This window comes from Microtus pennsylvanicus, chromosome 2 (genome assembly GCF_037038515.1).
Source record: "Microtus pennsylvanicus isolate mMicPen1 chromosome 2, mMicPen1.hap1, whole genome shotgun sequence".
Classification (NCBI taxonomy): Eukaryota; Metazoa; Chordata; class Mammalia; order Rodentia; family Cricetidae; genus Microtus; species Microtus pennsylvanicus.
In genome coordinates this window covers 126,251,534-126,278,627 of record NC_134580.1, presented here as the reverse complement: position 1 = coordinate 126,278,627, position 27,094 = coordinate 126,251,534, and the positions used below count along the sequence as shown (strand labels likewise).

The window sequence follows — 27,094 nt, the reverse complement described above, 5'->3', positions numbered from 1 at the left end:
CCACCAATCATTTCCATTGCTAGTGCTGTCCTGATTTCCTCTCCATCCCGTATGATAACAGGGCTCTGTGCCTCCAGTTCGCTATGTCTCCTCCTTCTGTTCCCCTACATCTCTCTCTCTCTCATCCTCTGTCTACTCTGTAGCTAGAGCAGCTTCCCAAAATGCATGCTGTCTGTCTGAGTTAGGATTAACATTGCTGTACTGAAACGCCATGGCCAAAAGAACTTGGGGAGGAAAGGGTTTGTTTTACTCACAGTTCCACGTAACTGCTCAATATCCAAATTAGTGAACGGAGCTGCAGCACTAGGGAGAATTGGCCCCGTCCCTCCCCAAGTGCAGCCCTCGGGAGAGGAGCTCCTGCATCTCACCTGGGCAGCACTGCAGAGTTGTCCCTGATGGTGTGGGTGCAGATGAGCCGGCCCTCAAGGCAGGAGAATAGGAAAGCTAGACCCATTGTTTGTCGTATGGTGGTGTGGGCAAGGGAGAGATACTCACCTTGCCCCTTGTCCCTCACCGCCAGTGGCAGGTGGGAAAAGCTGGTCCAGGGATCACAAGAATAGGAGAGCTGACCTTCACTGGCTGCAGAACTCATAAGAGCAGGTTCTGCACCCTGCCCTGGCAGCACAGAAGGACTGACCCTGTTGATGGGGGAGGGGGTGCAGGTGATGCACCCCTGCAAAAGTGTGTGGGATACCTGACCCCAGTTCTCATCTGCCATATGGTAGTGGGTGAGGGAGTGAAGAGTTCCCCCCAAGCCTGTGGTGAGTGGGAGAGCTGGCCCTGGGGTCACGAGAGAGTAGGAGAATGGGCACCTCACCAGGGCAGCACAGCAGAGCTGACCCTCTCGGTGGGGGTGCAGATGAGCCTGCCCAGAAGGTATGAGAGTGGGAGAGCTGATCCCACACCCTTTGTCACCCATGTGGTGACATGAGTGAGGGATAGACGCCCCCCATTCCTTGCCACCTGTGACAGAGAGAGTTGGCCAAAGAGGCACTAGAGCTGGAGATCTGGTCCTGCCCCTCACCGACTACAGCACATGAGAGAGCAGGCCCTGCACCTCACCTGGGGAGCCCACTAGACCCTGCTGGTGGGGGGTACAAGCGAACTGGTGTTGTGGACAAGAAACGGGAGAGTGGTACCTACTTCCTCCCTTGTATGTGGTAGCATGGGTGGAGGAAAATATACCCTCCTCCCAGCCCTTGCCAACTGCAGCAGTCCGGAGAGCTGGCTGCTGGGACACAAGAACAAAAGAGCTGCCTTTGTTCCTTACCAACTGCAGCAGTCTGGAGAGCAGGCCTTACACCGTGCCTGGGCAAGACAGTGGAGCTGGCTCTGGTGGTGTGCGTGCAGGAGAGCCAGACATGCAGGAGAACTGGCCCTGCTCCTTGCTGCCTGCTACAGTGGGTGAGCTAGCTGGGTCAGTGCTGGAGAGCGCACCCTGGGGGTGACTATGAGGGAGGTGACCATAAGGGAAAGCTGGTGGACTGACCAACCCAGCCACCACCCAGGCTCAGAACCAGGACTATGAGTTATCCTGCCCCAACATCCACCTTATCTGTGATCGGCTGGAGAATGTGAAGGGGTCGGATCTGCAGATCTGAAGTTTCAGGGTCTACATGACACAGGACAACAACAGGATATCCAGGAGGAGTCCCAGTGAGGACCTAGTATCAACAGAGTAGCAGAAGCCGGAAGCCTTAAGACAAACCGACGTTCCATTGCAAAGAACACTTACAAGTAACAATGTATGGACTAGGAGGTGTGTGGTTCACTAGACCACACTACAGCTTCCACATTGAGATTTTTATTTTGTTTTGTTTTGTTGGGGGAGGGGGGACGGTCACAAGGACAGAGGGTAGAGGCAAGGGGATGGGGATGAATGAGATCAGGATACGTAATGTACAAAGAATAAATAAAAACCTTTTTTTTTAATGTATAATGCCTTATGAGGTTTCTTTTATTTGCTATTTTTTGTATTCTTTTTTTTTAAATCTTTTTTTTTATTGAGAAAATGAGAAAAAAGAAAACAAGTTTCCACCTCCTCCCAGCCTCCCATTTCCCTCCCCCTCCTCCCACCCTTCTCCTCCTCCTCCCACCCTTCTCCCCCTCCCCCCACTCCTTTCCCCCTCCCTCTCCAGTCCAAAGAGCAAAACCTTTTTTTAAAGTAGTGAGAGCAAGAACTCAGGCAGGTATAGTGGTGTGGGACAATGGTCTGTATTTTGTCAATTATATTTTAAATAAATGCAGATTGGCCAGTAGCCAGCAGAAAGTATAGGCAGGACAACCAGACAGGAAGTAGAGGTGGGTCAAGGAGAACAGGTAATTTTGGGAAGAAGGAAGTCCTAGTCTGTCGTCCTGATCCAGCCACAGAACAAGCAAGATGTGACTGCCTCGCCGAAAAAGGTACCAAGCCACCTGGCTAACATAGGCAAGAATAATGGGCTAATGTAAGTTATAAGAGTTAATAAGAAGCCTTGGTTAATGGGCCAATCCATTTATGATTAATGTAGACCTCTGTGTGATTTCTTTGGGACTTAATGACTGCGGGAACCGGGCAGACAAAAAACCCTCAGTCAACAACATGAAAGGAGGAGCTGATGCAGAGGCCATAGAGAGGTGTGGCTTACTGGCTTGTTCCTCATGGTTTACTTAGCCTGCTTTCTTACAGAATCCAGGAACACAAACTCAAGGCTAGCACTACTCACAATGGGCTGGGCCCTCCCCCATAGATCACTAATTAAGAAATTGCCTTACAGGCTTGCCTACAGCCTGATCTTATGGAGGCATTTTCTTAATTGAGGTTCTCTCCTCTCAGATGATTTTAGCCTGTGTCGAGTTGACACAGAACCATCCAGCACATTTGCCGCGGCCTTCCTGTCTGAAATCTTCTTTGATCCTCTGCTACAGCTAAAGGCAGAAATCAAAGCCTGCAGCCTACAGGCCTCAGTTCCTCCATGTAGCATTCCACTTCCTCTGTGCTGTTTTGCGGATTAGATACTAGAAGGTTCCATACTTTTTAAATTGGAATCTAGCAGGTTGGCCCACAAAATGTTGCACAGCAGAGTAGCCAAGGGACATGAAAGGTAGGGATGGGCTTGGACTCCCCCGCCCTGCTCCCTGTCCCTGAAAGCTCCAGCTTGTCAACCTGCCCTTCTGTTCTATGGCTTAGTGTGTAACTTTCCTGAATCCAGTCTCCATTAGATGGTTAAGGTTCTGGGTGGTAGGACCCTGCTTTCTGAGCTCTTTATTTACCGTGCCCCAAAGTCCTCAGTATTTCTATTCTGATTCAAGGCCAGCTGTTTCTGTGTTTACCGTATCTCCTAGGGCTGAGATTCTCTCACAATAACCCCTCAAGCCTCTACATATCTGTTCCCCAGATACAGGATAGGGGTTCCACTTCTTCTGTAATGATCTCCGACAGCCTCACATTTAAACCACAATGTCAGTTCCACATCTTCTCTGGGGACTGTTTTCAGAGCCGACAAGATAGTCCTTCGTCAGAATTTCTGTGTCAGATTCACACACAGGGTGCTTGCTTCCCTGATTCATGCAGGACAGGCAGATTTAGACACTTCCCCTTGGCCAAACTCTGAGACTTTGGAAAACAGCAGACACTAGCAACAGGCATTAGCCCAGAAGTGAGAGCACCCAACATCTAGCTTCCCTCAGGCTCTGGCTGGCCTCATGCCCTCTCTTCCTGTCATAAGATGGTCTCTGCTTATGGAGGTGGCTATTCATAGGCCTGTTGGCCCTCACGGGCTCCATTCCTGACCACTGTACTCAAGTCCCAGCAGAACACCCTCTGTTCACTACTCTACCTGCATGGTAGCGGCCTCTCAGTGACTCGCACATCACATGGCTGGCAATCGCTGTGTCCTATCTCAGAGTCCTGCTTGCATGTCTTTGTGTGTGTAATTCAAATGCCCTCACTTGCCTTAACTACTAAAGAGGTAAGGCGTAGTTCAATGGACCAATGCTTTCCTAGGATTTGAGAGGTCCTAGGTTTAATTACTTTTTCTCCCCTTTTAAATTTCTTTTGTTTCTTCTGGAGAGTTCTGAGCTAGCAATGATCTACTAGTAGAAACTTCAGGTGTCAAACCAAGGGACCCACTATGACAGCAAAACACTTCTCCACTTGTTCCCACACCATGTGTCTCTAACTCATGTGTCCCTCTCTCTCTCTTGTAGGTTATTCAGTGGCAGTATCCTCAACTACCCTGCCATCCAGTGCTGGTGTCTGTTGCCCCGCCTACAGGGCTATTACCAAGGGTCACCTTTGGCCAGAATCACTGCCACAGTCCCCAGTCTTTTTCCATTCCTTCCATCCTTTGCAAATGCTCAGGAATAAAGTGATACCAAGAACACCGTCTGTATTTTTCCATGGCAAAACACAATGGCTTTTGCTAAGCGCTCACAAGTATCCCCCAGACCCCGTGGCCCCAATCCCAGAAGGATTCCAACAAGCACATCCTCTGACCTCCAGCTCCTGTAACTCCTCTTCCTCCTCCACGTCATAGGACAGGGTGTGGATTTTGATGTCATCAGCTGAGAGGTCGATGAATTTCCCATCGGGGTACTCCAGGCTGTCTTTGGTGGGTGACCGGTCCTCAATGAAGGTGGTCTCACAGCAGTCAGTGGCCACGCCATCCCCCCAGGAGCGGAGCACACCATCTGAGTAGAGGATGATGTTGGGACGATAGTGGGACTCCATGGACTGCTGCAGTGTGTTTGGGTCCAGCAGCTGCTGCACTGGCTCACTCCTGCCTCCTTCCAGGCTGCCTGGTGCTGCACTGGCCACCAGCCTGTGGCTCTGGTACTGAGGTGCTGGGTAAACAGACACCAGGCCATCCCTGCTCTCAGCCATGAAGTTTCTGGTGTTAATTAAGCCATTCCTTTTGCCAGCATCGCTGATCTTACTGTGTACCAGAACACTCTTCTGCTCGACGATGCCATCCATGGTAGACTCCCTCCCTGCTGGGCGTCAGGCTAGCAGGCTGTGCTCACTGGTCACACGAGCCCCATAGGACCCATTTCCCTAGAGGAGCAGGAAACAGAGAAAGTAAAAAATTATGCAAAGCTCATCACACAGACCCACATTGCGTCAGAGTTTACTAGGCATCTGCCATGCATAGTAGTTACAGAGTCAGACAAATACAGTCCATCCTGTTCTGTGAATTTTAAAGAGGCTCCATTAATGTGCCATGCAAATGAAGCCAGAAATCGATTACCTGCTTCTCTATGAAGTCTTGGCTTCCAAATGGAGGAAGCTGCAGGAACTGGATCTACTGCAGCCCTACAGAAGCCTCTGCCTGCCAACAGACATCCTGAAGCTCTAAGAAACCCAATCACATTAGCATCCCAATGGTCTACAGAGAAACAGAATTGTGCGTCTGTAGTGGGAATTGACTATAATGAGTACACAACCATTCATTCAAGAAGGAAACATACCAAGGGAAGACAGTTTAAAACCATACCCTGCACAGACAAAGAAAATAATGACAGGAAGCCCATGCCCCTAGACTGCATGTGGGCACAGTTCCACACTAAGGCATACATCATGCATTCTTGTGTACCTAGTAGGATGAACACCGACTGCACTTACAAATAAACACCAACCCCAAATTGGTCCCCCTTAGATAATTTTATCACCTAGGCTTGCACAACATACAAAGAAAGAGAAAGAAGAAGGAGGGAGAGGAAGGAAGTACGAAGGAGACCAGAGCTTAAAGTTCTAGGGAATGTAATGAGTGCATTTCCTCAGATTGCGTGTTAATAGCCATTTTCTGTGTAATATCATCTTGTGTGGGCAGAGGAGACGGCACTATTAGCAAAGTGCTTGCCGTGCAAGCATGAGGCCCTAGTTTCATCCCAAGAACCCACATAAAAGAAAAACGCCAAGTGTGGTGGTCTCTGCCGTGGGGGCAGAGACAGGAGGATCCCTGGAGCTCGCTGACCAGCCAGTCTCCCTGAATCAGCAAGCTTCGGGTTCAGTGAGAGGCCCTGTCTTAAAAAACTAAGGTAGAGAAGTGACCAAGGAAGACGTGTGATGGCAAGCTCTGACCTTCACACACATCCAAACACGTATGGAGATATACACACGAACATGGATCCATATACACAAGCTTCATCTCGGGCTCCTCTGGCACTAACATTTTCTATAACATTTAAGTATTTTCTAATTATAGACGTTTTATTATATGCAGTGGTAAATAGAGTCATCTAAAATTGCACTCTGATGAAAGGAGGAGCGGTAGAGAGGACCTTTGTGGCTAATTGAAAATTCTGAGATCAGATTCAAATAGCGAGGTCAAGCTACAGCAAAAAGCACTGAGAGATAATAAGAATTATTAATGTGAAACCATGGACAGTTTAGAGAGGGGTCACAATGCACCATCACCTCTGCTTATGCAGTTTTGACATGCCTGTCTCTGGAGATGTTATTACTATTTGAGAACTAAAATCTTGAATTAAACTGCTTGAAGAGAGATTCTGTAGGGGTGACTGTAACACAGCAAGGGCAACATGTTTGAGGACCACCTCTATGCTTCATGTCTTCCAGGCAACCACAGTGTGCTTCTGGGATGTTTCTGGTCCAGTCTTCCTCCTTCTACAGAGTACGCTCTGGCCTGTGCTCCTAACTGAGTCCCTTGCACCACTGTGGTCTGGTGGGTGCACTAGCAAGTCCAGCTAAACCCTGAAGACCCAGCTTCTCAGCCTGAATTCCATCTAAACAGAACCTTGTAAATAGTTTTCTAGCAGACACTAATTACATTTCTTCAAATTCAGCCTTTTAGCCTTTTCCATTGAGTTGTATGCTCTTGGACAGCCAGACGTAACATTTCCACTGGATGGTGAGCACCAACCGCCTCTTCTTGACTTTTACCCTTAATGATTCCTGTTGCATTCTGATAGCCAGTCTGACAGCTGCTGAGGTCAGCATCCTTCTTCTCCCCAGACCGGAAGTTATGATCAATCAATCAGTGGCATGTTTTCCCTTTCTAGCACAAGGTATGGAGCCAGCATCCAGGGACTGTGTGTTGAAGTAAACCGTCTTCAGAATTATGCAATTAGAATAAGCCTTAGTGTGTCTCCCTGACTGTGCACTGGAGGGGGCTTCAATAGGAAGGTGTAAGGTGCATTGTAGCAGAAATGGCTCCATTTATTTCATTGTCCCTGTAGCTTATTGTTCAAAGTGAAACCTGAGAGTTGGTTAGATCTTAGTAAAAGAGCTGCGGTAGAGCTCAGAGAGACAGAACACAGTGCATGTGGGGTCCTGCGTCCATCTCCTGCTCCACACATGCATATAGGACACATGCAGAGCAGAAACTGCAGCAGATACATACCTTTTGAATCACAACCTACATTCTAAATATGATTTCTGCATCTCAGTCTGCACATGAAGGCTTAAGGTTGGGTGAGCTGGCAGGGGGCTTATACTAGTCTATAGCAGTGTTGTGTAACAAGTTTCTTGATTCTATAGCTGATTACTTACTCTTTTTGCTGCTTTATTTTTAGATTATAATATAATTACAATATTTTATCCCTCCAAACCCTCACATATACCCTCTCCACTCTCCTTCAAATTCATGCCCTCTTTTTTATTAGTTATTATGGCATGCATAATATAAATATGTTATATCTATATAAATATATTTATAGAAATAATTTTCATATGCATTTAATTACATAAATAATATTTATATAAAATTATATAATATACTATATATAATATGAATATAACCTGCTCTGGCCATATAATGCGTCATGTACGGACACTTTCAGGATGACTGTTTGGCACTAGACAACCAATTGGTGTGCTCTTCCCTAAGGAAAACCACCTCTGCTGCTCCTAGAATAAGACATGGAAGTAAGAGTGAGACTAGCTAGAAAGAAAAAGGGGTACAATAAATGAGGGAGGGGGGGAGAAAAGGAGGGATGGAAGCAAGAGAGAGTCATGGAGCTGAATCTGAACAAAACACATGGTATATAAGTATGAAATTATCAAATATGCATTGAACACAGGTATGATTTTTTTTAAAGAAGAGAAATGTAAAATATGAATGCAGGTCCCACGAATTTTCAAAAGATTTATTATTTAATTGTGTATATGTGTATAGGCATCTGAATGAGAATTCAGGTGTTCCCTGAGGCCAGAAGAAAAAGCCAGATCTCCTTGTGCTGGAGTTACAGGAAGATACAAGCTGGCTGACTCAGGTGTTGAGCGCTGAACCTGGATCTTCTGTAAGAACAGTAAAAACCTCTGAGGCATCTCTCTAGCCCCAAGATGAAGTCTACTAATAGATATTATTAATAGCTAAATGCCTGGGACTGCTTTTAAAATGTTCTATGTAGAAGGAGTGAGTACTGACATAACGCTGATGATGAATTGAGAATTCATGAAATTGGTTGATGAAATATGTGGTCTGCTATATAATTCTCTCTAGTCCCATGCATATCTGCAATTTTCTCTAATAAAGAAGATCATTTGCCGCTCAGTGAAGCTGTGTGTGTAAGGGATACTGCACACAGAGGGAGAAGCATCAAGCCAAGGCCGAGAGTAGGGGAAGTGCTGGTGGTGGTAGGTGAGCAGAGAGAGGACCAAGAGACACGGAGAAAGAAGGGTGGCGTCTTCTAGGAGGCTTTGCATTGTTTGTTTTTCAGTGCTGGGTGTCTAAGCCTGGATCTGGTACATCCTAGAGAATGTATCACTAAACTGCATCTCTATCCCTACCTGGAGGGTCTTGAGTCCCTGTGTAAGGAGACAACCAATGAATTGCAAAGGTTGTTGAGTGGAATGCGCTCATCACACAGGCCATTTAAGTCTTCGGGTCTGTGAGCAGCGTGGGGAATGAGTGCCAGGAAAGAATAGAAACCCAGATCTGGTACTCCACGGTAATCCCGACTCTACTGCTCAGCTGACTTCAGGGTAGCGAATAGAATATGCAGAAGCACAAAATATCCTACAAGACCCTTTGAGGTTGCATGACCTGAGAGCCATGGCAATGCTGCTGTGCACTGTGTGTCCCACCTTTGTGAAAAAAGTCATGACGAGGCAAGCCGAAGAGTCTCCTCCAGTGTGGTTAATGTCAAGAAGAGCAGCTGCTCATTGCCCTTACTCCCTAGGGGACAAAACTACCTATCAGTAAGACTTAGTTTAGCTTCTCCAGTCCTCTGTCATGGGCAGGCTTCTGGTGTGGAAGGCAGGCACGGGGCACGTTCAGAGTCACGAGCTCCATTCACAAAAGACGAACTCAAAGCATAGCTGATCCAACTTCAGTTTTTACTAAGGTTAATAAGGCAACTGTTAACCTGAGACTACTTCTGAAGAACCATTGAAAACCTGTTATGAATTTCCTCCCCTAGAAAACCACCAAAATAGAAGGTATCAAAGGGCAACAGAACACACCTGAGTGGGAAGAGACAGAATTCTCACCACCTGTCCACTCCCCCCTTTGCCTGTTTTCTTTGTGGCTGATTTGGTGATTGATTCTTGATGCTTCTATTGTTCTTAGTCTAGACTTAGCTCTCCATATAGAGCTTATTCTGTCTCCAATTTCAAAAAGCCATTCCCCATGCTTCATCTCCTGGATGCCATTCAGGGACCAGGTTCTATTCTTGGTACTGGTGATTCCACTGAGGCTCAGCTCATTCTGCCCTGCTGGTCAAATGTTTAATTTACAAATCAGAAATATGGTCCTGGGATGGTCATGTTACTGTACAGTATGGGGAAGATCTCTCTCTCTCTCTCTCTCTCTCTCTCTCTCTCTCTCTCTCTCTCTCTCTCTCTCTCTCTCTCTGTCTCCTGTCCCTCCTTTCTTCTTCCTTCCCTCCCTCCATTTTCTGTCACTTTCTCCTTTCACCTCCTTTCATCTCCCCCCACCCTCGTGTGTGTGTTGGGAAAGTTACTTTAAATTCATCAAAACATAATTAACAGAAGAGATAGTTTATAAAATATTTCTAAGTTTATTCATGATGGCACATTTGAAAACACATGCACAATGGTATTTGGGGTCATGGGCAATCAAGCTAACCATCTTTATCCTGAGGGCAATTGGTGTAAGGTTCTGCTGGCATAGGGTCTTCTGAGAGACTCTCTTGAATGCTGATCACATTTCAAAACCCCAAATTAAACTTTATCTCCCTCCAGCTCGGTCTCATGGACTAAGATTCAGAATGCCCACTGCTCACTCTCTCTGGAGCAGGTATCTGTTTTAAACTTATCTTTTGAATGTGAAAGATTCTCTTGGGGGATCTATCACCCTGTCTTTATCTGCCATCCAGTAATTCCCATTTGAACCTTTTCAGACATCACTTGCTCTCAAGGGTCTCACAGTGTTCTGCTCAAGCTCTCACAATGTGCCTACCATGTTCCTAGACCCAGCTTCCTAGCGGACCCACTCTGTCAGCCACCTTTCCACTTCCACTGAGCAGCTCTACATCCTTCGCCTTGCTCCATAAGTGCCTGAAGAGTAATAAACAGTCTGCGGTTAATGACAGCCAACAATGGGTCTTACAGGAAGTGCGCCAAGAACTTTATTGATGAAAACAGCATTACTCTTATTCAGTGGAGAAAAACCTCTTGTTCAATAAGTGGTCCACAGAGCTGTGCAATAGATCACCTATCTCAGACCAGACTGTGAAATCCGGTAGCCTCTCTTGATTCATAAATAAAACGTTCATCTACAAAGAAGCTATTTAACCAGAGGTTCTGCATTTCTTAGCAGGAAGTGTATCACTAAACGATCTCCTAGAACTAGCAATTTCCTAGAACTTGCCTCTGGCAACAAAAGCTGCCATTTGATTTCCTTCAACAAGGTGTCGGCACAGATGACTACAGAGAACATCACTACGGACTTTATTAGGGAAGGAGTTGCTTCTATTCATCTTAGTGTGGTTTGTGTTGCTATAGTAAGACATTTGACGTTGGATAGCTTACAAAAAGAGGTTTGTGTGGCTCATGACTCTGGTGTCTGAAGGGTCCAAATATCAAGGTGAAAGCAAAAAGGCCAGGAAGGGGCAAGCACACAGGGTGACCTGACTTTACAGTATGCTTTTGAGAGAACTCATCCAATTTTGATCCATTCCCAAGAGACAGCATTGATCTGTTCATAAGGGCAGAATCTCTGTGACCTAATAACCTTTCTCTAGGCCTGGCCTATTAGCGGCACCTCAGTATCTCTATGAAAGGATCTTGGCATGGACTTCCATGAGTGAACCTTTGGGGAATAAACCACATTGGAGCACAGCACCGTCGAATCTCCAGCCTATTTAAGGTTGGTGATATCTGAAGACTACAGATGTGCTGGGCTTTGAAGCTTCCTAAAGCCGAACCGAGGCCACCAACCTGCAAAAAGGAAGACTCATCTCCTAGTGCCAGTGAAAGCCAGTCTTTGAGAACAAAGGGCTTCAAAGGGACCCATCAGCTCCTCAGAGCGCAGCTGGATTCAATGAACAATGCAAATTCACCAGTGGAAGGGTCAAAATGGGGGATCTAGATTATCCCTCAGATGCAGGTTCAGGAAGGAAGTGAGCCAAACCATCAGCATGCAGCAAGGACAGAGCAGGCACAACTGTGCATCCACTTGACAAGCAACCAGTGGCACCAACTGAGGGAACGCACTGGACGAGGTGTCATGGACACCCTGGCTGGGATGCTATTCACAGCATAGGAGGAACACCAGTTGGCCCAAGTGCTGGGGTGTGAGGACAGCCAGGGACAAGGTGAAACGTGCCTGGTAGGAGGAAGCGATGGGTAGTAACCTAGTTTGTGGATAAAGATTTTGCATTTAAGGAAAGGCCTGAAGGGTGTGTGGGGGGGAGTTAGTTTGGTCACAAAGAGCAGGGCATGATCCATGCCATATGCTTAGGGCCCTGAGGCAGGGAACAGACAGGAGAAAGGCTAGGACAGCTGGACCGCTCACAGGCTAGGGAATGGAAAGGGGGAGGTGAGGGCAGAAGCATCATCCTATTATCTCTGGGACTTAGACCCAGACCTAGATCTTCCTCAGTGTGTGATGTGGGAGGGAAGGAGAGGAGAGTGAAGACTCTGGCTTCTTTTTCTTTTTCCGATGTGGTTTGTATTTATTTCAACATCCCAGAATCAACTCTGTGAAAGCATTTCCCATCTCATGGTCTAGTGACACTTGTCTTCTTAAGCTCAGATGATTTGATGCCATAAAGTCTAGGACTGGGTGCTTCTGACTCTGAAGGGGACAGCCGAGTAATGAATGAACTGTGTCTTCAGATAACGGCATGGGGGCACCTAGGACTGTCATTTAATATCTGTTCTTCTGCATCTTGCTTGTTCGGGCAATTTTCTAAATACAGAAATTACAAATAGCATGTCATAAATAACATTTGCCAAAGCCTGCTACATATATTGTGATATATATTTCTTCCACCCACACGCATGGACAATAGAAGACAATGAACAAACAGGACAGATAACTAATTGTCTGTAAATTTGTAAAATGTTGCAAATTTCAAACTAGAAGATTGTCTTTATTTTAAAGTGCTATTTTAAAACAATGTAAATTCTTATGTGCTTAGTTTTATTTTGGGCCTCATCCATAATATCAATGAATGTGTTTTCTAGTACCAACCTTAATTATTTATCTTCAGAATATACTTTTTTTTAAAAAAACAAATATAATTCTATTTATTTTAATCTCTTTATTTTTATTATTTTAGTACATTTTTGAATATCTTATTTATGAGTGTTTCTATATGTATATGCACATATGTGCCAGAGACTGTCAGATCCCCTGGTACTAGAGTTACAGGTGATTATGAGCCCCACCATGTGTGTGTTGGGAAGTGAACTTGGGTCCTCTGTGAGGCCAAAAAGCGCTCTTAATTGCTGAGCCATCTCTCCATGCCCTTTTACTAGCATTTAAAAAGACTTCTTTTTTATAATTATATTTTTGGAATAATTCCAAAATAAAAAATTGAGAATGTAATCAATGTGAAAAACATATGCTCTCCATATTTGAAAAAAAAATCTTATGATCCAGAAATTTAAATACCAGATTCTTTAAAAGAATAGTTCATTTGCATTCTTAGTTATAATAATTGCTATAGTTGAAACTTTAAGTAAATTGTGACAAATGAAAAAACATTTTTGACTGATTATTCAATCATGCTATCCATTTAAAAATCTCATCTCTCATTTAAGCAAAACTAAAAATAGTTAAAATTTGGCTATAAGTTTATGTCTTCTTTCATGTCAGTCAGTTTTCCTTGCAAACAAATCAAACTATGTCAAATAATTTTTAAAATTCCTTTCGAACACACTGAGAATGTTGCTCGTGTTCAGCACGCACAGATTTGGAAATCTCACAGTTGGCCTTCCTTTCAGTTCTGCATCCACTCACTCAACCAACCACAGACAACAAGTATATGGGAAATATCTCATCTGTATTAATATTTTCCCTGTCATCATTCCCCAAATAATGCAGCTCTTAACCTAATATCCATGCTGTACTAGATATTCTGAGTCACCTAGCGATGATCTGAAGTGTATGAGAGGATGTGTGTAAGTCACATGTGTTTTTTTCATGGCTTTATTTTTTATTGTTTTCATTGAGCCGTATATTTTTCTTTGTCCCCCTTCCCTTCCTCCTCCCTCCCCCTCTGCTCTCTCCCATGCTATCCACGCTCCCAATGTATTCAGGAGATCTTGTCTTTTTCTACTTCCCATGTAGATGAGAAAGACTCTGGTCTGATTAGACCCTTCGACAGGGAACAGTGAGGACCTAGTGAAAGTTCACACGTACCAGCTGAGCTGACCTAATGGGAGCCTCTCCTTACCCAGGCCTCCCCTGCTTAGGAGCTGATGGCACCAGCCAGGACAGGCCAGCAGGGTTTCAGGGTGCCCCCTGCAGTTTTATCTAGCCAAAGGATAAATGGCTCAGCACCAGTATCCTAAGGGTTTGATGATGCTGAGGCCAGTGTCTGGTCCTCTCCTACTGAGCCTCAGCTCTTCAGAGATGAACTTAACTATATGTCTTGCAGTTTCTCTTTTCCTTGGTTCTCCAGACCCTTCAAAGTTGTTGGCTCGGGGTGCTGAGGTTTAAATATCTTTTTGCCTCTGCTGGAACTCACATTAAAATTTGTTACCAATGTGAAACATTGTGGGGTGGAACAGGTGAGTATAAAGGGACTTTAGGGAGGGAATTAAGCATAGAATATTGTCAGACTGAACCTTTGTGATGGAGTCTTGCTGACTTTGTAGGAAAAGGGACATTCCAGGATACACACACACACACACACACACACACACACACAGCCCTCTGTCTTTCTCTCTCTTTCAGAACCATTCATACACACGTGTCTGCACAGTACCCTTACATGGCCACACACATTCTCATTAACAGCCTCACACACACACATCTCTTGCTTACACTCAATCCCCCTCACAAACCCTCAATTCACACACATTCACACGTATTCATTCACTCAACCCACAGAGCTCTCACAACGCCCTTCCACGTACACACACACACACACACACACACACACACACACACACACACTGTGTCCTTACACAATCTCACACACATTTGTGCATGCACATAACACATCCACCCTAGCACTCACTCACATATTCTCACAGTGAGAGACACACAAACACACACTCACTTAGGCACACTCTCACAGTGACTCATCCTCTCACACAGACACATCACACACACACACTCTAACACACTTGTGTACCCACGCACAAATCCACACTCTCACGCTGACTCACATTTGCACACACTGTACCTTGCCGTGTGATGGGTCCTATGTGTCACTATAAGATTCTGCCAAAGGGAGGGGAGCAGAGAAAAAAGTAGAGCTCAATAAAAATCAATAATAATAATAAAAAAGGAATCTGCCAAAAAGATGTGTCTTCTCTATCTTGGGCCAGAAATGTATGCAGAAATTAACCTTTTAAAAAATTATTTTTAATTTTATTTTATCTCTTTTCTTTATAAAAACGGTGGTGTTTTGTGACAGAATCTAGAGCTGCAGTGGCTGCGTAGCCTGAACTGGCCATTCCCCTGTGACTGATTTGGTGACTGCCTGGGTTGTCAGAGGAGAGCCTTCATCCAGCAACTGATGGAGGCAGATTCAGGGACCCACTGCCCAACATTGGGCCCTACTCTGGGGGTCTTGCGGAGAAGATGAAGGGGTTGTAGAGAACAGGGGAGTCAGGACCATTGCAGGAAAACCCACAGAAACCACTAGCCTGGCTCATGGGAGGTCACATAAAATGAACCAACAAGCAGGAAGCCTGCATGGGACTGACCTAGGACCTCTGCATATATGTGACAATTGTATAGCTTGGTCTGTATATGTGGGACTCCTGGCAATGGGAGCAGGGGCTGTCCCCAATTCTTTGACTTGTTCTTGAGAACCTGTTCTTCATGCTGGACTGCCTTACCCAGCCTGAATATCAACATGCTTTGTTGAAGCCTCTGAGAGGCCTGTCCCTTTCTAAGAGATTACAAAGGGGGATGTGTGTGAATGGGAGGGTGGGAGTGAGGAGAGGGGAGGGAATGGGAGGAAAGGTTGTTGTCAGGATGTAAAATAAATAAATAAATTAATTAATTAATAAAAAGAAAAAAAACCCAGAAAACTAGAATTGCATACAGAGCTTGCTTCTTGGAGAACAAGCCCCAGCCACTAGACTGCTATCCCATAAGCCTGGATGGCATAATTGTAAGTTCTGTATGGCCCGTATGTGCACAGGTATCTCCAAACAACTAGAACTCTATGGTCAGGGCTTGGAGAAATGGTCATCTTGACATATTCAAGCAGAAGCTCCCTCACCGAAGTTTAAACAGAAGCAAGAACACTGGCCTGCAAGAGGAAGGAGATTGTGTTGGCATCTTACCACAAAAATCAGAACCAGGTCTGCAAGATGGTTAATTTTCTCTGCAAATTCATAAACTGTTGATTACAGGGAAAGGGTGTATGGGGGTCACACAGTCTTTGTGCCCTCGGTCCCCGAGAGAATAGTTCCTCATCACTAATTGATAAATTGGTATTCTGGTTCCACAAAGCAGTCTCAGAAAGTGGAATAATTAAGCCTGCTCTGAAAGATGCACTCTCTCACAAAGGCTTGGGCAACAGTTTCCTCCTGGCCTTCAGGCACAAGAGCAAACACAGCTCGCTGAGCGCTAAAATAATGAATGTTCCTAGGCACGTGTGGGCGCAGCCTCACGGCGGCCTTGGTGGTATATTTCAGATTCTACAGGGGCCTAAACAGTACAGTTGCTGAGCTAAACGCTGAAAGAAAAGATACCCTGACTAGTAAGAGGGACGGCGGGACTGGAACCAACCCAGGTCCACGTGATGAGAAAGGTGTGGTCTCACTGTTCTGAAGACCCATGAGGCAGCTGAGCAGCCTGAAATTGCTTAGACTGCCTCTCAGGCTGAAACGTTTTGGGACTGAGAGTGGTCCCCAACTCTGCTGGAATAATGAATGCTTCCAGACACCTGTGGGACACTTCAATTGGTTCTCTGATTTGATTGTAGTTTGTCCCTAGGGTTATGTACAGGCAGTCTGATCCTTTGAGGAGGAGAGGAGCATTTGAGGAGGAGGGGAGCATTTGAGGAGAAGGGGAGCATTTGAGGAAGAGGCCTTTGCAATCTTTAGGTCAACTCAGAGTGCCCTGGGGATATAGGAAGGGACTTCTAAGGGAGGGAACCCTGGGGAAAAGAGGATGAAGAAAAAAGAAAGGAGGAAGAAAGGGGACAGAGGAAGGCAGGGGGACATAAAAGCTTGAGCCAGGCCAATCAACTTTCTGACTTCCTATTTTTAATGGCACCCCAACCCTCACCCCTTCAATTCCTCTCTCACTATCGCACTCTGCTATGGGGTGACAGAGCTCAAAGTGGCTCTTGAGAGAATCTGTGACAAGTTGCTTGGCCTCCAAAGCTGAGTTAAATGAAACCTCTTCACAGACTGCCTCGGGGCTTTCGTTACAGGCACAGAATAATAAACTAATAAGATTAACTATTTCATTCGCTTCTTGTCTGCAGTGCTAGGGGTTCTGGGCCATTCTACACTTTCGAGTTACAGCCCTATTCTCATTTTTCAAACCTTCAGCTCTACTGAAACAGAATTCATGAGTCTTAAAACTTAGCTAACTTTTCAAGCGCTGCACTGAGTCTAGGCACGGACTATTAAGAGCTAGGCAAATTTCTTCACTAAGTCTACAGAATTCCCAACACACCACACCCAACAGGCTTTGCCACTCCCTTTCCCAGGCCCCTGGCCATTACTACTTTCTCTCTCTCTCTGAACTTGTTTGTAATGGACATTTCACATTCACAGACTCATGTAAACCTTGGTGCTTGGCTTCTTCCCTTTAGCGTGTTGCTTTCAATGTAGACCATTCTACAGCCCTGTATTCCTTTTATAACTGAATAATATTCCTTGTATGCATACGTTGTGTTTGGATGCAGCTTTCATTTGGGGGGGGGGGTGGATATGCTAATTATTGTCGCTAAATCCTCCAATAACACTGAGTTAGTTACAATCTCAGTCTTCTGAAAAAATAATTCTTTCCTTTGGTAGGCATACAGTTAGAATAAAATTATCTTTAAAAGGAAACAATATAGCAATACTCTCAGTAGACACCTTTGTGACGAAGGAATGGTATGGAATATGGGTGACAGATCTCATACTCAGCTGGGGAGGGGCGTGTCTCAGAAACTTCGGCAGGACTAGACCATCCCTACCAGGCACGGTCTCACTGGGAAAGAGAAAACCCAGACACAACGAGTGCCAGGTGACTGCACCCTATGGAGCTAGATTCCTGCAGATAAGGCAGCTATTCTTGAAGGCTCTTCTCCACCTTCCACCCCAAAAGAGCATCATCTCCTCACACACACCCAGCTTGTAGCTTTCCTGCAGGCCAGCCTGTCCAGGAAGCATTCTGCACCATGACTACATAGGATCCCTCTGTGTAGAAATCAGGATCGTATGTTACAGGTTTAGTTTTCCTGCATGTGGGGCTAATGATCAATAGAAGGTTTTGCTCTGGAGAAATAACAAAAAGAAATAAACATTCCGGAGACCAGTGCCACAAGAATAATTGTTTTCAAACAAAGGTATGAATAACAAAGTAAATACAAACAGTCACTTTTCCTTTGTTTCTGAAGATATCAATAATTCTAGGTTTAGAAATATCTGTATTTCCCCCTTTCTCTGCTTTTTCTTGGTTGGCCTAGTTGGTCTCCTCCGTTTCTTGGTTGACAGGCCTGCACCCATGGTCCTGATGGGTTATTCATGTGAGGGATACAGCGAAAGTTAGAAAGCCTATGTTTGGATCTTTGCTGCTGAAAGGAACTTTAGAACAAAGACTTCGGTGAATAATAGTCATATTTAGTACAAAACTCAACCTACAGAGCAGCTTCCCCAGCAGAAGCTGAAGGCTAAAACAACCCAGGAAACCGAGGGAGAAAACTTAAGTAATTGCAGTTAGCTGAGCCAGGGCTCTGGGTGTGTAATGGGGCAGGGATAGTTCCTAATCCTTTTAATCCCTTCTCACCCTGCTCAATTAAGCAAAGCGCTCAAAGGGCACCAGGTGCCAGTTGCTCTTGAGCCCCAGCACTGCTAGAAGTCTTGTACACAAATAGCCAGCTCCCCTACAGCTAAGCAGACAATACCCATGCTAAAAAAATGCAAATCTTTATTCAACAATCCTTGCCTAGCTTTAATATGAGGAGAGGTGCCTAATTTTGTTACATCTTGAAATGCCATGTTTGGTTGATATCCATGGGAGGCCTGCAGTTTTCTGAAGAGACAGAGGAGAAGTGGGTTGGGGCACAGAAGGGAAGCAGGATAAGGGGTGGGGAGGAGAGAAGAGAGGAGTAACTTTGGTCAGGCTGTAAAATAATAATAATAATAATAATATCAATAATAACTCATTAAAAAGAAAATTAAAAACAGAAAATTCACCTCTAGTACAAACACATGGAAAAGTCTGGGATTTGGCAGTGGTGACTGTCGATGAAGTATTCAGAGTCATGCCAGCTATTATTACTAGTAGTGTTATGATTATTAAAAATTGCCTCTAGTACAAACGCATGGAAAAGCCTGTCAATCAGCAGGGGCAACAGTTAATGAAGCATCAGGGCCAACATCTGAACAGCATCTTGCCCTGCAAGTCACTTAGACAATGTGGCCTGGTACTTCTTGCTCACAGGTCAATCCAAGCTTCTGCTGGAGAGCGAAGGCTCCATATAGCACCATTGGGGCTGTCTCTATGCATTCTTAACCTGATTTATTAACGGTCAGAGAAATCTAGCAGTTATAATGGAATTCAGAAATAAGGACACATGGCATATTTGAGCTCTTGCTGCCTTTAAAAGTCATGCTAATCCCCCATAGCTTTGTGATTCTCTACATTTCTCCCATCTCCTCAAGCAACTTAAAAATTGTATAAGCACATAACTATGTGAATGTGTGGGGCACAGTGTGATATTTCAACACGTGGATTCAATATGAACAGACAAAATCAGAATGATTAGCAGTTCTATCAGCATGGCATTTTGTAAGGGAGATGTAGGAAGACGAGGTTGCTTTATCACCAGCAGGGCCGCCTGCCAATCAGTGCCGTCTCCAGCACCCCCACTACCACCGTGAGCATAACTTATCTCTACCATGGGAAGTGCAACACCACTGTCGCCATTACTACCACTGTCGCAAGCAGAAACAACCTGACTACCAGCCTCAGGACCACTCCCTGGACCATCTCTAGCTCCATCCCTAGGGGTGCTACCCACACCACCATCACCATCACCATCACCATCATCCCTAGCACCCCAGCATGCCATAATCACCACCACTACCATCACAAACACCTTCACATCACCAGGATTTGCAAACTATTGCTTATGGGCCGAACACCTAGTACCCATGTATGTTTATAAAACCCAGAAGATGGGGATGGATTTTACCCTTTCAAATAGTGGAAGGAAAGAATTTTCCATGACACATGATAGTGCCATGAAACACGAATGTCAGTGCCTATAAACAGACTTTCATTAGACTATATGCACACCTCACTCCCGTTTATCTATGGCAGCTTCCTCACAAGGACAGTTCTGATAGGAACCATATCATCTGCAAAGCTTAGTCCACATAATTTGACTTTTAATAGAACACCTTCATCCCCTTCCGACCACTATCCTTGTTACCTCATCAATACTCTGGAGCGCCGCTGCACTATAGCTGATGCTAGCAGCATGTCTGTCAACGAGGCCACCACTACCCAGCAAGGGAGAGAGGGGAGGTCTTCAAACCATTTGGTCTCTAAACATCTCATTGCTGAAGCTAGTTTTGAGGGGGCAAATCTTGGAGCTTAGCTTCTCTTTTGAGGATTTCTACTTAGAAGCCTCTCGGAGGTGCCCATACTCTCAGTCTCTAGAAATGTTTTGGCCATGAATTCCCTTCTCTGTTCATGGTAAAATCAAAAGAACCTAGAAAAAAATGTATGTTAGAGAGACAGGCCTCATAAGTTCTCCATAGATGAAATGAACCCAGGTTTAAAATTAAAGGGAAGGAAATACTTCTATGGTTTGAATGAATTGCTTCCCCCCCGCGACATAAATATGATAGAACTTAATGCCTAAAGTAGACATTAGAACTATGAGAAATAAATTTATATTAGTTATTCCTTAACCTGTGGTGTTTTGTGATTGCATCAAGAGCAGACTAAGACATGCGTGCATGCAAGAGGAAATAAGATGCAATTAGCAAGGACAAGCAAAACACCACAAATCAGGAGCACAAAGGCTGCAGATGCTGACACCATCAGATAAAGACTACAGGCTAACAATGCTGAATGTGTCTAAAAATAGAAGACGCAGACTTTTAGAAATAAAAAAATACATTGGAGAAAATTAAACACTCAACAGGCAGACTATTACTTCTGGCATTAAAGTTGATTAGATGTTCTGAATGATCCTCTGGCTGCAAAATGAGAGCTTGGATTCTGAGAGACACTGCTGGCTTGGAGGAAAATCTCCAAAGATTGCTCCTGTACCACACAAACAATTAGTGGAAGGGGTATAATCACACCCAGAAGCCAAGACCAAAGAACTATTCTCAGCTAAGATTCATTAAAGACTAGGTCTCAGATGTATGTGTGCATCAGGCTCTCTAGAGAACTTGCTAGAATCCAGATGGCCAGGTCTGAGAATGTGAAAAAAAGTAAAGGGTGAAGCTGGAAAATCACATATTAAGTAGAAAACTGAGTAGATGGAAAATAAAACTGTAGACTGTAGAAAATCTTCAAGTCTGCATCTGGTGCAGCACAATTCTTTATTCTGTCAATTATGTTTTAAATAAATGCTGATTGGCCAGTAGCCAGTCAGAAAGTATAGGTGGGACAACCAGGCAGGAAGTAGAGGCAGGTAAAGGAGAACAGGAGAATTCTGGGAAGGAGGAAGCCCATTCCTCCACAGTGCTGACCAGACATGGAAGAAGCATGATGTGATCTGCCCCACTGAAAAAGGTACTTAGCCATGTGGTTAACCTAGATAAGAATAATGGATTAATATAAGTTATTAGAGTTAATAAGAAGCCTGAGCTAATGAGCCAATCAGTTTATCATTAATATAGACTCTCTATGTGATTTTCTTTGGGGACAAATGGCTATGGGATCTGGTGGGAGGACAGAAACCCCAACAAGCAGGCCCTCATGTTACATGCATCAGTTTCTTAATGGGTGTAACCTACAACATTCAAGCAGTGTTTTTGTGGTGCTGGTAAGGGGTGTATGTGTGTCAGGGGGGCAAGGATGTCCATGGCACATGAAGGTGTGAAGGTTTTCCACTTCTAAAGGACACAGTTTCAAGAAAAATATAAATTATCCAAAGATCACAGAGTCCAGGTGGAGGCAGCTTTCTGTATCAATAGTGAGGATACTCAAGGCAGACGTAGGATGCAATTTGCTGTGGCTAGGAGCCAGTTCATGGCAAAATGGTAAAGAAAGCTTCAATAGTCACATGCTGTTTACTTGTCCAAGTTCACAGAAACAAACGCAGAGATGATAATACAGACAGCCCATCATTCATAACACAAATAATGTTACTAAAAAATGCTGGGGTGGTTGGAATATAGGTACTGGGTTTAATCCCCAGCACATAATGATGATGTTGATGATGATGATGATTATGATGACATAATAATGACAATAATAATAATGATGATGACATTGATGATGATGACATCCTCAGTTTACAAAAACAAAATAGTACAGTTATTTGCTTTTTCCTATGTCATAGGTTTTTCTTCAACCTCAGATTTCCCAAATAAACCAAAAGCAAAAAACTAAAAATCATTATTCTATTTTTTTCTATAAAATGTGTGTGTTCAATACAAAACTACAACCTGTTTATCACAAAGATTCAGAAATAAATACACAATTTCATGGGCTAGGATTGAATCCACCCTCTAATTAGAATCACATTGCCGTAATGAATGCTTAGCCTGCTTCCTGGACCTTCACATAGAACACAGAAGACCAGTTCAGGCTGATAAACAAGAAAATATCTGTGGCTAAAATTAGTCTTTCATAGTTCTGACCAATGAGAAAATGATTCTCAGTGCAATGCAGAATTTCTCTGCTAATATCTTTAATTTATTCCTATAGCTATTTATTATTTGAATACTAGTCTATAATGGTATCATTATTTGCTTATTAGCCTGTGATGGCCTTCAAAGATGCAGTGAGGTCAAGCAACACAAACTGGGCTAAAACATCAACTCCAGGGAATGTGATGCCCAACCTGATTCCACTCATTTGGCGTCTAATGCCCTGGCCAAGAGGAAGGCCTTTAAGAAGACAAGAGGTCCAGCCCAAAGCTGGGCCAAAGGCCCCTTCATTCATTTCACTACAAAACTTGCCAATAGATAGGAACTTGGGTTTCTACTGGGTGAACTCTGGGGGCTATGTTTTGCTCTGTGGACTATGTTTTAGACTGGAAAGGCAGTGCGGAGAGGGATGCTCCACAGTGAATAGAGAGATGAGTCAGCCTTCTGACAGCAGCAAGGGCCCTGTGAATCAGACCTTGGGCAGGAAGCCAGGGGCTGGGACACAGGCATGGCTGGCTAGGGAGCTCCTGTGATGACCCGATGCCTGAAGCAACAGAATTAAGCTTTCTTTCCAAATGAAGATATATACATACATATGAAAACATTTCCTTTAAAAATGTAGCCACTGATACAGTGTCCCAGAAGGACACTGCAGTTTCCATAGCCATCATTTCTGCACAGGAAGCACTGCAGGAACACTGCGGTCCCCAGGCCTCTTCCTCACCAATGACATGCTAACATGTCATCAGTGACATGCTAACTAGAATGACATGGCTCATTAGGGCGGTGAAGAGAAACTGGAAACTGTTTTATTTGCCTGGCTAGAGAAATCTCTATGCTAGAAACACTATGACACATGGCTCTGCTGTTTGAAATCCTGACATTTTCACAGTTGGGAAACCCTACACTGAGGCTCTCTGAAAGGTTGTCTTGAATGGGCAGTTCCTAGGGGTATCTGTCAGGCACACCCTGACATCAGAAGATCGTCAATGACAATTTTCAGTTATAGTTCCATGGAAGACAGTCTTAACTCAAGACATTAAAAATTATCCAGAAATAGGCAGAAGAGCTTTCTAGAACTTCAAGGTAGTGAATGAAATAAGTCTGCTCTAAGATATCCAAGACACACAAGAAGGAAGTCAGTCCAAACAGGCAAAACTACAGCATCAAAAAACAGTCTTTAAAGTGCTTGCTACCCTAAGTATAAGGACCTGAGTTTCGTCCCTGGCACCCACATAAAAAACTGGATCTGATGTCATACATCTGTGATCCAGCAAAACCACGAGGATTGCTGGGGCTTGCTAACCATCCAGTCTAGCCAAATGAGTGAGCTCCATGCTTAATGAGGGAGCCTCTCTCTAAAAACAGGGTGCAGAGTAAAAGTCAAGAAGGACACCTAACACCAGTCTATGGTTTCCAGGTGCACACTTGTATACACATAACTACATAAACCACACACACACTTAGGCAAACCAAATTGGAATTTTCTAAAATAAAAGTAAACACTGAATTTCACACATAGCAATTCGTTAATAAAAAACCTGAAATATTTGATGAGGGAATTAAGAAACTAGAAGCACGAATTTAGCATAAAATATAAAAGATGCATTAAATGAGCTAAGACTTTCCCTCAGTGAAGTAATAAAAATTCTGAAAGAATAGAGAAGGGATTCCAGAATAAACGAACACAGAGGAGGAGAAAAGGCAACATTTGAAGAGATCTGAGAGTTTCTCAGGACTGATAGATGGTACTTTATAGATTCAGAAAACCTAACATCAGGCAAAGGAAAGACACTAAAACAAAACTAAGAGGTTATATTACCCAGAGGGAAAATGCTGAATTCCTATGTGGAAAAACACATCAAGAGTATACTTCTCACAACAGAAACTATACACACATGTGTGGAAATGCACACACACACACACACACACACACACACACACACATACAAACCTGAAAATGATTTAAAAGTTCATTAGAAAAAGCTTTAAATCTAAAATTTTATATCTAGCTAAACTTCCATTCACAATGTCTTCATTCAGGGCCCAGGAAAAGAGACACCTGTAGACTGTTGTTAGGATGATTAAAAACTATCATTAGGATGATTAAAGGATGTTCCTCAGACATCAAAGAAAGTGAAAGCAAGACACAGGTAGAAGAAGAAAGCAAGGAATGCTGGTTGTCTTAAGCAAGCATTGAAAGCAGAAAACAGCACCAAAAGCTATCAGAGAGATGAGCTCTGGTGTTATACAATCTAGATGGAGCAGAAACAGTAATAATAATATTACATGGGGTGGGTGAAGGGTCTAAGTTCTTTGTGTCGTTAAGGAGAATGATGACAGTACTCTAGAATTTAGTCACCTAGAAACACATTTAGAAATGATAACGGTAACATTTAATATTATGAGTAAGTAGTAAATAGTAGTATACCTTCTATATGTGTGTATGGGATATTTATTAGAATGGCTTTCAAAGAAATAAACAACTTTAGAAAAGCTGGAGGGCCAAGATTATTTTACACTTATGAATTACTGGAACACACACACACACACACACACACACACACACACACACCACACACACCTCTGCATACATATGTGTGTGTTCTGCCTCTAAGGGCTAAATAAAGCACACCAGCAGCCCATCAGATCATCACCTCTGAACATCAGTCATCTGCACCCAGACTCAGGACACTGTGGTGAATCAGAGCTCACTCTAGGGGGTTCTCCTGTATCTTACTTTGGCCTCCTCCCTCCTCCCTCTTCTTTGGCTGCTTCTGAACACACCCTGCAGCAAGCTCTGCACCACCACTCATTCTAGCTTCTTCTTCCTAACCCAGTGGCGAGGCTCTGCTAATCTGCAAGCTCCTTGCTTCCCCCTCTGTTCAGTTTCCTTTTCCATGACTGTTCAAGATTATTCCAGGATGTTCTGTGGGGGAGGTGGGAGTGGGAGCTGGTGAAGTCTTGTCTTAATTTTTTTTTACCATTTTGAAGGGCTATATTTATTTCATTTCCAATTTCTGCTCTTGTTTTAACTTTTGCATGCTCATTTGGATTTTATTTTAGGTTTAAAATACAGCCTTTCACTTCTAGACTTCCCTTTTAATTTTGTTGGCTGTGGGCTTTTGCTTGTTTGTTTTAGCATTTATTTTTAATCTCTTTTTATTATACTTACCTCATTATTCATCTGAGCATTTAAATTACAGGGCATTTCACTATTATTCTATTCAGCATCAATTTCCCACTTGTCCTACTGTTAACATTGCCAGTTAATCTTTCTTTCTCGCCTCTTCTCTTAATCTCTTAATCTTTTTACCCTCTTCTCTATGTTCTATTCCCTCTTTAATTAAGTACTGTCCTTTCTAATGGTTCTAAAGATTATGTTGTGCACCCCAAAGAAGTCTAGGCACTTGATCAGGTCAATCAGCCTACAGTGGTCTCTTTGGGAGACCACCTATACCCACTGATGTCGTGTTCCATTGGAATGGATCACACTTGTGTCCATTGGACACTGGACCTCCCATGTCTCACCACCCACTCTTGAAAGATGAGTTCCCTACTTGCAGCATCCAATTGTGGCGAAACTGGACTCCCAGGGATGTTAAGGAGTCATCTGAAAACAGAGATTTAGACACAGGAGGCCCCACACTGTGCTATATGTGGCTTCTACCGCAAGACCCTTGCTCTCAACAGCCAGTGGCAAAATGGTGCTGAGTCTCATTTGTTCTACCTTCACCTTCAGAAACCACAGGGGGATAATGATGGATCAGGGAAGCTGTTCAGAACGTCTCCAGGGATGTCGATAGGTCCCTGAGATGCTGAAGTGTCTCAGTGAGCCACACACTAGCACTATCCTAATGGAAGCCCTGGAGGCGTGTTAGGCAAGGGCCTCAATGATGGGGCCTTAGTAGTTAGGGCCAACCATGTACTATCACCAGTCTCTAGGCAGAGCCAATCTGAAGAGCTTCTCCTTGTCTTCCTGGGCTCCAGCAGGACATGGTGGTGGCTCTTGACAAAGAGTCATGTGCTGGTTGCCTTCCTTCTCCTGTTTCTTCCCCATCACACTTCTATGACATCTTGGAGTCAGTTCTCAGAAAGCTACACACACCCGAATATTGACTTACAGTGGGTCTTAGGAGGGTTCTGGGTGCCCTATTCAAATCTTCCTTTGTTCTGGTTGCTATGTCCCATAGTGTGAGAGAGAGGGTGTCCACACCTACCTCTCCTGGCATAGCAGATTCTTTCTCTTATGATGAACTTCAGAAAGCTGACTGGGAGCTAATTCTTCAGTTTCCAGGAAAAAACATTTAAGTGACAATATACTGACCACCTTGAACTCTGGTGGCCTCAAGGGAGATGACTACTGGGCTCTCCACCTCTCAGGGGCTTTCTTTGTATCACACATGGTTTCCTTATAGCATGAGCATACCATGGTACTTGCCTTTTCTCCTTCTGGAGGTGTGGACACTTGGCATTAGTTTAAAAAGGTAACTTTAT

General features: G+C 44.1%; 1 protein-coding gene across 2 annotated transcripts in view; it reads right to left on the bottom strand.

Annotated features, from left to right (window-relative positions):
• Syndig1 (synapse differentiation inducing 1) overlaps window positions 1-27,094 on the bottom strand; it is a 148,210-nt gene that overhangs the window by 81,020 nt on the left and 40,096 nt on the right. For both annotated transcript variants that reach the window (XM_075962407.1, XM_075962408.1), the window contains exon 2: window positions 4,478-5,035. In XM_075962407.1, the coding sequence (XP_075818522.1) occupies window positions 4,478-4,957 (480 nt within the window). In that variant the 5' untranslated portion in view covers window positions 4,958-5,035. The remainder of the gene's footprint in view (window positions 1-4,477; window positions 5,036-27,094) is intronic.